The sequence below is a fragment of the Plectropomus leopardus genome, chromosome 13 (assembly GCF_026936395.1).
Source record: "Plectropomus leopardus strain MGB_pleo_1.0 chromosome 13, ASM2693639v1, whole genome shotgun sequence".
NCBI lineage: Eukaryota > Metazoa > Chordata > Actinopteri > Perciformes > Serranidae > Plectropomus > Plectropomus leopardus.
Window position 1 is genome coordinate 21,343,903 of NC_142188.1, and position 12,759 is coordinate 21,356,661.

The 12,759-nt window shown below is 42.3% G+C and overlaps 1 protein-coding gene across 16 annotated transcripts in view; it reads left to right on the forward strand.

Annotated features, from left to right (window-relative positions):
- LOC121954421 (neurexin-1a) overlaps positions 1–12,759 on the forward strand; it is a 283,026-nt gene that overhangs the window by 115,832 nt on the left and 154,435 nt on the right. For 15 of the 16 annotated variants that reach the window (XM_088087000.1, XM_088087002.1, XM_088086999.1 and 12 more), the window contains 3 exons: positions 1,710–2,093; positions 10,275–10,478; positions 12,664–12,690. In XM_088087000.1, the coding sequence (XP_087943126.1) occupies positions 1,710–2,093; positions 10,275–10,478; positions 12,664–12,690 (615 nt within the window). The remainder of the gene's footprint in view (positions 1–1,709; positions 2,094–10,274; positions 10,479–12,663; positions 12,691–12,759) is intronic. The other variant, XM_088087006.1, reaches the window with a different exon arrangement.

Sequence of the window (12,759 nt, forward strand, 5' to 3'; positions counted from 1 at the left end):
TTCTTCAGCCAGGCACCTGCTCTATACTCCGAGAAAAGTTTCCTCGCTAATGAGTTTGATGTACCGGGCTCGTTAGCAATAACCTGAAGGGAGCTGTTCTGGCTGCGTGACGGGTGGCCCTTGCCAAGTGTGCAAAGCTTGGAAGTCACAACAGCTGTGGATGGAGAGAGCAGGGGCAGTGGGTGGCGGCAGGAAAGTGCTGGAACAGATGCTGGGGGCCAAGACCCCGAGAAAAGAGCTGGAACATGTTAGTGGGACCAGGTTAATCATTGTGCACTAGGTCCTTAGCTGTCTTTCTAAAGCACTTTTGCAAGAAGGCTGGCTCACCTTGGCTGTAAAGCAAGACAATCAATATTATTAGTAGCTTATAAAGTAATGTTTTTTTTTTAGTTTTTGTTTCTTTTGTGGCAGCTGTCATGTAGGTTTAACAGATCAAATTGCAAAGAAAAGTAACGAAACTATGCTTTCACTGAAGCCGATATACATATATTTAACATATGTATAATTAATTGTGACGTGTACATTCATGCATGCTAATGGAAGCTGTATTGAAATTTGAAAGGCCCCATTTAAGGTCTAATGCGTCTCTAAAATGTACCCGGCATCCTGGCTAAAAATTTATGTGTGGCTTAGGGCTTGTTTCTCAACATAAACACTTGAAACTAGAAAAGTAACTTAAAAGCTGTGCTCTTCTTCCACATACAAACAGTAAGGACTCTGTCATTTAGCCTGGGGCAATCAGCTAATAACTCTCTCATATCTGCCATGGCATGCATCTGCCACTCAAAATGCAAATTATGACTTTATGGCAATTCTATTTTTGAGCATCTTTAGCTTACTATTTCTCTGCCACTCACCCCGGGCAGTGGCCTGTGCGGATCCTCAGCAGGCACGGTATATAGATTACTGGACGAGGATGTGGGCAGTGGAGGCAGCCACCATTAATTAAAGATCCACAATGGCTCCTGCACTGAGAGTAACAGATCCATATACAAATTAATCACCCGGTCTGAGTCCCACAGTAAGGCCTTCCTTTCCACAGCTTTACAGTCCAGTCATGTCCGCTGTTGTTTACCGTGCTCCAGATCGAGAATTAAACCTGAATGAGAGCGATAAATCACAGTGGGGAAACACACAAACTCTCATTGCAGGTTTATGTGTTGGAGAGGCAAACAGAAGGAGAGACAGGGTGAAAAAAACAGCCTGCAGTCCGTTAATCAAGTTCAAAAAGATGGCTATGATGTTTTTTATTTATTTTTTATTTTATTTGTTTGGTTGGCTGAAATGATAGAGAGGGCAACGATTTCTCTTCTCCTCTACTTTCTTTTTTATGACCACTGCTTTATAGATAAAGGAGATTTATTATGGGAAATCCAAGGAAAATGGAGAGGATACTCTTAGGGATCCTAGATTAGGCTACTAATAGACTAGCTGTCCCGTGATTAATGTGTCTTATCAACACTCATCAGTCATTCTAAATGAAGAAAATCCTGACCTTGTCCAGATGGATAACACTAATTAAGCTAATTTCTTCATCAAACCATCTTTAGATGGGTCCTCTCTGCATGTTTGTGTTACTGCAGGGCAGATAGTGTTGTTTAGTATCTACACTCACTGATAGGTGTAAAATGTGTCCGTCTGGCGAATAACCTCAGAGTTGTTCAAAAATGGACAAAATAAATTTATCCTACTGTTTCTTTATTTTTTAGGTACCATCTCTATAAACACACTCCGTACTGCCTACACAGCCCCGGGAGAAAGTGAGATCCTGGACTTGGATGACAACCTCTACCTTGGGGGTCTGCCAGAAAATAAAATGGGGCTGGTGTTCCCCACTGAGGTGTGGACAGCACTACTCAACTACGGCTACGTGGGCTGCATCCGGGATCTATTCATTGACGGACAGAGTAAGGATGTCCGGCGTCTGGCTGAGGTCCAGAAGGCTGCCGGGGTCAAGCCCTCCTGCTCTAAGGAGCCTCCCAAACAGTGTTTGAGCAACCCCTGCCAAAACAATGGGGTCTGTAGAGAGGGCTGGAACCGCTACGTGTGTGACTGCTCTGGGACTGGATACCTGGGACGCTCCTGTGAAAGAGGTAGGACTTTTATCTAATTTTGTCTACCAGGCTGTTTGGAAGCACGCCATTTCTGTCTGGTTGGCATAATTTGGATTTTTCAGTGTGAAATGTCGACAGTGCTGCACAATGACACACTTCTACCTCTGTCTTGAGGTAAGCATGGGACTGTGAAAATGTGAATACAGTTGACATCAAAGACAACCAGAAAAAGGCTCATTTTAATTATATACACTTTAGATTTAGTGTTCTTTGTCTGAAAGAGACCTCCTTTTGAGTTCAGGTTGAGCAACATTGCCAGACAAAAGCCTGCAGGTGGTCTTTTTTTTATCTGTGCTGATGGTTGAACATCAGCAGCTCTCAAACAGCAAACGGAGTAATACAAGACAGGGAAGAAAGTGTGCAGGTGGAGACAGACAGCCACAGAGAGGCAGACAGAATGAGTCAGGGTACGTCGGGTGTTGACTGCCTGATGTTTGACTATGTTGAGTGGCAGGTGACTGATGCACCACTGAGACGCTGCTAGTCACGTCCACCATGCACACTAGCCTGTAAATTGGCTGTCTTCTGCTAACCATTTGGCTCATCAAACCACTCGCTCATGACCAGACCTGGTGCAGAATACTTATCCCTCTCTCCTCCAGAGAAGAGAAATAGGAGAAGTGAGTGTCACACAGTGAACTCCTAGAGCTCTGTGTCTTAGCTGGAGCAGATGTGAACCTCACTCTGCAGTGGTTTATTACACGGAAAGCACAGTTTTTATAGGTGCTCATAATAAAATAAAATCTCAAATTCCTCTGTAGTCTTTCATGTTGGGAGAGTTATAGCTTATGGCATTATAGCAACCAATATTTGTTTATGTGTTTGTCTATAGAAATAGTTGCATTTGCTTGAAGTTACCCCTGAGTCTGTCTTGATAAACTGGCCTGAGCACTCCACTGCAGATCCTTGTTACTGTATTTGTATTTTGTTATTACCATATTTGTAATGTAGCTGAATATAACAACCAGTCATAAAGGAATTTCTGTGTTCACTTAGTAGCTCTGTAGCTCAACATGTTCCCGCTTTTCTGCATGTTCAGCATTAGCTTATTGACCTTTCTGACCAGTGGATTGCCCTTTGACTTGTTTGATTAAAATCTAGCCGGATTAAAACAGCAACCAGCTGTGTGAGGAGGCCAAATCCTTCACTTGCTAATATGGTCTGGGCTGAGGCAATTATATTCTGACAATATTGGAATTTCAGGCTTATTTACATAATCAGGCTGAGTGAATAAATATGTTGGATGTATAGTTCATTATAGTTCACCCAAAGAGATTTGCAATAATAACTTATATTAATAGCCCCGGGTTTGGGTGTGATGAAAAATCTGTTGAGAAAATTATTCAATAGTTTTTTAACTCAATCACAGATGAGTGGCTCAGTGACATGTTAATTTGTATTCATGAATTAATCATAATCAAGTGCATCAGTGAAGTGTATATCCACTGTATGTATAGCTACTGTATACAGTGATTTATAATTAATGTCATATCAAGACAAATACTACCCTCAACTAATACAGTGTTTACAATATATACTCGTAAGTGCCAGAAGCCAGGATTGCACTCAAGTGTAAAACTTTTATGTTGCAGCTCTACGTATAGAGTTTTCATCATGAAGTCTCAATGAGCGATGGCAGCAAATGAGCAAAAAACTGTTTACATATGCATAATCAAGGCAAATGTCAAAAAGAGCCCAAGCATGTCACACTGTTATCACAGCGTGATGCATCTGCACAGGAACGACAGCAGGAACAGGTTCTCTCAACGGGGAAAAAAATTAACTCCAGTTGGAATGTAACACGTCCCACGCATGTGTCAGCTGTACATATGCTCGCACTTCTTCTCTGTGCTCAAGTCCCTCACCTTATCAAATGGTGTTGCCTAAATATCCCGTAATTGGGAAGTAGAACATGTCTGGCTGAGATGCTAATGTTGCGACTGGATGCTGATAGAAATCTGCTGAGTCAAACGGAAGCAAAAATTAAACAGAGATTTCCTGTTTGTTATGAATGCTGGTTCATCAGTCGCGTATGCCTTATGCCATGTGACAGGTGAATGCCGTAACGTTAATGCTGAGACAGGAAATTAATATATAATTCTAGTGAAAAAACTAAAGTATATGAAAGGGAGAAAGTGATCTCCTCCATCTCCGATGACTGTGTCAGTTTGGCTTGGCTCTCAATTCTCCACACGTGCACCTCCATTCTAGCTAATGAGTTGACAGGAATTAGGGCATAGTACATGAGGGAGGTGGAGTGGGCATGGGATACAGATTGTTTCACTCCAGCAAGATAATGAATTATCCAGAGAGTGTTCTTGGATTCAAAAAGATATTCATCTGAAAACAAAAGCAGAAAACACTCTGCATTTGAAACTACTTCACATGGAAGTGCTGGATGCCAAAAAGGGTCTCTGCCACTACGACCCCCCTCTCCTCCCTCCTACTCGACTGTCTTCTGGTGTCTCGGCTCCTCTGACCAGCTCTCTTGGTTTCTGATTGTCTCGGCTCTATGTATGAGACTGGCATCGGCCAGAGTGTGAGTGGGAGCAGTGGTATGGAGGATGGGCCCTGGCATGCTGCCAGCTGTTTTGATGGCTCCAGATTGCCTCTGCGCTGGTAGGATGAAGCAGGCACCAGCAGGCCGAGAAGCTGTCAAAAGAATTACCCCAGCTCTCACTTATCCATGCATGGTGTACCACCCGGTGGCAAAATACAGCTACTGCATATGGCGGAGGAGGAGGACAACAACGAGTGGAAGAAACAGGAGGTGGAGCTTCGGAAGAGAACCACGGAGCTATTCGCCCTATTTCGAAAGATTTTAATTAAGCAGACAAAGCAATTTCCCCCCTTGCATCCCAAATGTCTTCCCCCTCATTGTTCCTCCAGTTGCTAATTAGCCCAAATATTAGTCTTGCGGTGTGAGGCTAAGGCAGCCACCCAGATGGTGTAGTAGGTGCGTTGCAGCACATGCACGTATTCCCTAACGAGATATGACATGCTGGATTCCAGCACTGACAGCACCTGCAGTATTCCACATGGACAGTGGCTCAGATGGATGTTTACTTACTTGTGATGAATAAAGATAGGTGCTGCGGATCAATATACAGGTTGATACACAGGTATACGCACTGTATACAACATCTGCTGGATGCATGTACGCATCCTGCTGACGTTTGGATGTTAGCAGATGCTTTGCACTGTGCTTGTCATGCTCAGTCATGAGCGTAAAATCTTCTTTATTTTGTCATTAAATACAGCAGTCCTAAACTGCAGGTCATTCTTTTGGAATAGATCAATAACAAGAAGCATTAATCGATAACATTGCAATACATCATTGCCAGGATCTTCTATGGTGGATTTCTTACTCAAAAACATAGTCCACAATGGCAGTGCATACAACACTTGAATAGAAAACATAATGTAATTATTTAAATTAGTTTGACTATAGAAAAAACAGGTTCTGTGAGCACATTTATTGCTTTTCAGAGCATAAAGCCATTTGCCATTGGCCCGAAGCTAAAGCCAAGAGGTGCAGAATGTTATTGCGTAATTGTGAGATGCCCTCAAAGGGGAATATGGCTGAGTTTTTAGCGTTTAAACACATTTTAGCCATGCCCTTTGACAGCACACTGTGTGTTAGTCACCATTCACCACACTTGAATATAGTCACAAATTAGAGAGAACTGGTTGTCTCATGCCTTAAGCGATGGACACAGATGCGCAGAAATTTGGCTGAAAAACATGGGAAATGTGACTATAAGTACTGGGGATTGATTTTCTGGAAATATAAGCATGTGTTGTAGAATAGGGGTTTGGCTAAGAGTCAGATAGACAGTGAAATTTTCTTTAGTCGGCAGACAAGAAGGACACATGTAATCAGTCACAAAGTCTTTGTCAGAGGACTGTGTTTAAACTTTACATCATAGCTTTTGATGTCTAGGTTATACAGCTTTATATAGTAAGTCTTGCTGGGACACTTACTGTAGCACAGCTCAGACCAAAGACTGAAGATTAACTTGTACATCTTTAAACATAGTGGTAATTCTCCTTTAAAAGTCTCAATGGACTGAAAAACCTAATTTAAACGTACTAAATCTTTAGCATCTTGGCTGTTGTGTGTTTTCCTGACAGCACTAGCTGTAGCTGCAGATTCCACCTCTCCAAGACAAAGATACTAATCCATTTTCTATTTTTGCTCTCATTTTGTAGCTCTAATGGAGTCACTGTATGGTCATAGGGCAGCAGATGTGAAGTTGGCCTATGGTGATGCTGCTTCTTTCTGTACAGAGAATAGTTGCCCTCTCTCTGGAATCCACTCTGCTGGCAGGTTGTTTTCACATATTTAATAGCAGTGAGTCTATTATGTGGATTGTGTATACTAAGATACTCAAAGAAGGCTGCGGTGAAGAAGACATGAGCAGCTTTGAATTATTTATGATATCTCAGAGCCATGAAAACATTTTCCAAAAGCCTTTGGCAGGTGTTTTCCGGCAAATTTTGAATTGGATTGAGCCTGGCGCCCTGATACTGTGGGACAGCACAATCCTGTGACATGCAGCAGACAGCTCTCCCTTCCTGCAGAGCCTGTTCTCCTTGGGGGGTATGGGGGGAGAACTGTGTGCCTGGCTGCCTTTACTCCCCCTTGTTAGTAGTACAGCCTAATTTGCTACTTCTCTGGTCCGGTCCCCCATCCCCATCACTCCTTGTTTTCTTGTGAAAATCAGAAAACAATGTTGTATCGTGCTTTACAAGACAGAAAATGAATGCTTGGTTTAGTTTTGGTATGCTCCATCTCCCCTCTGACAGCCTCCTGTTGGGCGGGCACAGACAGAAGCTCCAGCTTCAGTCCTCTCAATTTATTTTGATATTAAACAGGGGAGTGCCATTAAAAATGACTGGGCTTCCTGGATTGGATTTTTGACAGGTGCTCGCTTTGCATTAGGAAATGATTCCCTCATATGTCATTCTCCATTTTTTCATATCTGTCTGGACTTTTCTTATTTATGGCATTTGAGACAACCTCTTATATGAATTTCAGCAGAGGTGACATTTTGGATGAAATACAATTTTTACTCCAGATGTGATTAATTTGATCTGTTAAGTCTGGAAAAAAAAAATCAAGAGTGTTCATTTAAGTAATATGGCCTTTATTAAAATGACATATTTGAAAGGGTACGCCACATCATTACTTTTTTGTCACCTTGATTCTTAGCTGTTTTTTTTATAGTGATGGCAATCAACTGACATGACTCCATGTCTTTTACACTTGAAAATTTTTTGGAGCCAAAAGTGACCACATTTGGACGAAAGATTGGAGCTGTTGAGGAGTGAAGGGTGGATCTGACTCATAGACTGTAATGAAATCTCATATACAGCCTGTCACTCAAGAGGCCACGCCCTTAAAAATGGCCTTCATAAATTTTAAACAGGTGAGTTATAAAAAAAAAAAATCCAACCCCCAGTCAGTTGTCATGATTGTTGAAATTAGCTACAGAGACCAAAAACGTTTTTTTGTACCGGGCTGTGAACATGTTTATTTCTGCTGTAAAGTTGGTCATTTTAACATGGGGGGCCTATGGGGATTTACTCTGTTTTGAAGCCAGCCTCAAGTAACTATTTGATGAACTGCAGTTGTTTCCACATTTGCTTTATTTTTCAGCCTTGAAGGCTGCGGCTTAGTGGATTCATGCCAAACTGTCATGGTACGGGGGTCACAGTACAGTGCGCACAGCCACATGGAGAATACACAATTTCTAGATTGATGCACGTAAAGCAGAACCATAGTTCACACATGCAAGTCCCCCCTTAAAACTTTTAGCTATTGGCCCTTATTAGCAGTTGCTGAAGTAAGTATAACAAGCTAACCTAGTAAGAGTTGGAAGACCACTACAACAGCAATGGAGAAAAAGTAACACAGCTTGGGTCCCTTTTTACTTTATGTCAGCAGATATCATTTACGTACACTGCAAAACATTTCAACAGGAAATACAAGGGCCCCTTTTAGAATGTTTATGCTGACAAGTTTGAAATGGTCTATAAGACGAGGTTGGTGTGTTGGCGTTGTTCCACCGTTGTAGGGTCTGTTAAGGGAAACTCATTGAGTATGCTAATCACAATCAACAGTATCACTCAGATGTAAAAATCACTGGGGTGAGAGAAAAGCAGCCCACATTTTGCACTTTCAGTTTCATACCATAAGAGATGTGTTCCATTTCTGTAGCGTGTTGTGACCTGTTGCCTCTCGGCAAAGTGTTTGGTGTCAGTACAGTGTAATACAGAAGTGTTTGAAGGGTTCCTTCATTTTATAATGAAAAAGTTTACCAAAGTTGCCAGTGGGCAAAATGTTGCCTCAGTCCCCAGCAAGAGGAATTTGTCTGTCTTTGACACTTGCACTTCTGTCTGGTCAAAATAAATGAAAACAAACGGGTCCTTGTGCCACCTTTTTTCCCCGCTGTACCAAACTTACATGGAACCATGACTCCTGAGCTAGCGCATGAACCAAACTGTCACTTCTGTGTACCTTTAATGCCCCAACAGTAATGCAGTAATGATTGTTTAGCAGTTGTCTTTAACAATTTGTTTGGCAATTTTTTACATCTCATCTTTCCGGCGTAAACACACCAGAACAACACTCACTGTTAATTTAGGTACAGTTTTAAACATGGTAGCATCAAGAATAAGTCAAATTCTTACTGCTGCTAGAAAATGCTCTCATCTGGTCCAAGTGCTAGCTAATATTACAGTGAAAACATTTTTCAAGTCTTAGGAGCTCGCTCCATTTTTCCTGGCATCTGCTAACAGTGTCTAAATGCGGCTCTTTGCTTTAGCTGCCTGGCAGGAAGCAGACAGTTTAGCAGTGAGAACTCGTTTGTCACACGCCCCTGTCATCTGCAGCATACCCCAGGAGGGCGTGGAGAAATTGGATTTGGGTGAGGAATGTGACGGAGTCATCCCAGGGGATGGATGTGACATTGGCTCTGTGTGACGAGGAAGTGGTGATGAGGTGGTGTGTGTACACTGGTACCCTATCGCCCCCGCCACTCTCCATCTTCTGTCCCTCCAACTTGGCTTCTATCTGTCTCAGCACTGCAGCTGCAGTAATGGCTTTGTTATTGGGTTACGGTTTAGTTACACTACCGGAAATGCTGTTACAACCCCCTGCCAGCGTTAAACAATCTCCGCTGCATTTCTCCAGACGGCTGCCTAATGCTTTGAGTAAATGCAGTCACCCTGAGCGGAAGCTCAATATTCAAGGTCCACAAACTATTACACTTCTGTCGCCGTTTGTGTTTTTTTTTCCTTAGTCAATATCAATATGGCCTTTTGTAGTTTGTCGCCATTATATTGCAGATACAAAAATTGTGGATGTAAGGCCCATTCTCTAGATGGAGTTACCCATGTTTACTCTACAGTAGGATTTTTTTTTTTTGTTTGCCATGATGTGTTTCTTTTTGTTTTTCACTACTTTCCTCACATGTTCATGCCTCTGTGTTTTCTCTGAGGGAGGTCACTGCCTCAGTTGGCACAGAGAAGACAGGACAGGACTCAGACTTAGAATCTGGGTCACTGTCAACTGTAGTAGACGGTGAAATGTGATGCTAGACTTGTGACAAGTATTTACACACTGCTTTCAGATGACATATCTGTGAACACGCTATTTAGGAGTTAACTTACTCTGTGAGTTTTAAATTGACCCACTGATTGGGCATTGTGTTTTCTAATTCTAGTTGTTGGATTCATGTACAGTCAGACTGACTTGGGAGTGTCCTCTGACAGTGAGACACAGTGGTCTTCTCCAACAAAACTGCAAAGCCAATGTCCCATTAGAATAATAAAATCAATTGTTTTTTCTATCCACTGTGTAGAATTTGCTGTAATAAACATTATTGAAGTTAGATGAACAGACTGAAAACTTTTAAATTTGGTGACCTCCAAATCAAAGATATGCATTTGAATATGTATTTGATATTTATTTTGGTATCTCCACTTCTGATACGAGTCTTTCACGAAAATTAAATGTCACAACATTAAATCATATCCACAAACAGGACATTATTGAAAGCTATGCTGACAGCTCCGGTCACTGGTTCAATGTAAAACTGTTACTCTTCACTGTACCGACCACTCAACGTGTTTCCCTTCTCATTCTCTGTGCAGAGGCGACGGTCCTCAGCTACGACGGCAGTAAGTTTATGAAGGTCCAGCTGCCAGTGGTGATGCACACAGAAGCCGAGGACGTGTCTCTGCGCTTCCGCTCCCAGCGAGCCTATGGCATCCTAATCGCCACCACATCCAGGGACTCCGCTGACACCCTGCGTCTAGAGCTGGAGAGTGGCCGCGTCCGCCTGACTGTAAACTTAGGTAACGCCTCGGACATACACTGAGTGCAGCAGCAAAGTCATGTACCACATACACACTCTCTCACACACACGCAGACATCACATACATATTTTGAATAGAAGGAGAAGATGTAAAGACTTTCAATGGCAAGAGTCTGCGGCTCTCCGCTCACTGCCAGTTGAGCACACAGATGCCGTTGCCCAGCAGGGAATGCTCACTGACCGCTCCATCAGCTGTTAACATCCATACATGTGTACTGCTCCAAAGGGAATCGCTCTTACAGCGCTCATACTGCTGTATTATTTCCTTAATTCATAAGGAAGGTAATAACTTCCCTGAAGATGAGTGTGTTTATAATATCACAACTCCCTTCCTCAAGGGGTCACCTGATGTGATGCAGCTTTTAGATGTGGGCTGTGGCCAATTAATGCCCTGCAATCATTTGTCCACCTATGCACCTGATTGCACTTAAATCAGCAACTGTGTCTTACATGAGCATAGGGAAAAGCATGACCCCTCCCACCTACAGCAAAAAGCAAATTGAGGACAAAATGAAAGACTCTGTGTGAGTGTGTGTATGTGTGCTTATTTGCTCAGGAAGGAATCCAATGATGCCTGTGAAAAGTTTGATATCTCTCAAACAGAGCAATGCCGCACAAATGATAGCCATCTATTTCTCCTTTCCACTGGCTAAACAGAAATGGGCTCCCTAAGCGGAGCCGTTTAGCAGTGCATACCAAGTAGACAGTTTGTGTCTGCTGTCAACCACAAGGAAGCAAGCGTCCCACCACGGAAGACAACAGCGCCACACATTGACAGGGCTGACAAGTCAGATCATTGCTACTACAAAAAGATGCCCTCTGATGAAAACAACAGGTCACTGTGTTTTGTTTTCTTTTGAATTATCTATGACGCATTTTAGAGTTTTTTTTTTTTTAGATTGTCCCCGGCCATCAGCTTTTGAAGCCTGTCTTCCCCGTCCCTCCTTCAAAAAGCAGAGCATTCCCTGTAAGGGTAGGCTAGTGTTGGTCTCTGGCTGTTTGCGACCACTTTTCTGCTGTGGTTGACAACACACGACAGGCAGGGCCAAATGGGAAGGAGGGGAGGGAGTTCGATGTGGGTCACCTTTCTCAGAGCACAACATGAGCTTAGCCTTGGAAACCGAGAGGTAAAAAAAAAAGATAGAGAAACAGTGGCAGTCAATACGGCAATACTGTGTGCTACAAGATTAGTTTATTATGTTGACCTCAAAGTCAACCAGAGCTGGTGTGGTAAAATCAAGACAATCATTACAAGTTACCAGCAAAAAAATAAATCAATCAAAATAGTAGTGCTACATCTACTAGTGTTAACTGGTGGAGGAAGTATTTAAATATATATATTACAACATAGTACATTATTTGTTGTGGATGAACTGATGCATTAACTTATTAGAGGCATTTCAATGCATCACTCGACAATGCATGTCGAGATGAAGCTAAATTCTCCCCACTTTATAAACTGTTTGACAGTGGTAAAGAAAGATTTTCAAATCCTTCACGTAAGTGTAAGCATCAGTAGTGTAGAAATACTCTGTTGCCTTTAAATTTAAATCAGCGTGTGAGTATGCAAGTACTAGCAACATATATTTTAAGTCAAAGTCAAAGTCTTACTTTGCAGAATGGCCTTTACTCTTACTGCTAAGATGATTATTTCCACTGATACATTAACACATGAGGATCATTTCAATGCTGGTTGAAGTGGATTTAATTATATCTTGTTTTTACACTGTTAGGTAGTAAAATAACAGTAAAACAGAGTAGCTTCCTCCTGGCCCTGTCTGACCCTGACCAAAATCTGATGCTCTCATACTGTATAGAAGATCCTGTTGGCAGAAATCTTCTACCTTGCAAGATGTCGAAGATTCTGTTTGGCTGCATGTAAAAACAAAGCAATCCAAACTGTGTCAATAAACTAAATCTCCTCTAATTTTCTGTTCTAAATTGCTGGAGCACATATTCCTGTAAACCATGCTGAGCTCTTCTGGCACGACTACACTGCAGTGCTTTTACCAGCTCACTGCAGCTCAGGGCCATGGGTGAGAGCATCAGAGGACGGACAGTGTCCGTGTGTGTGTCCCCAGAGGGGTGGACTGTATGCTTTAATGATGTCTGCAGCTGTAACGTTGAAAGATGAATTTATCTCTCATCTATTCTTCCCCATCTAGATTGTATCAGGATTAACTGTACCGCCAGTAAGTTACTGTTCACCTTTCTTCTTCTATAACTCTTACTGTTTCTGGACATTCATGTTTTAGTCTCTA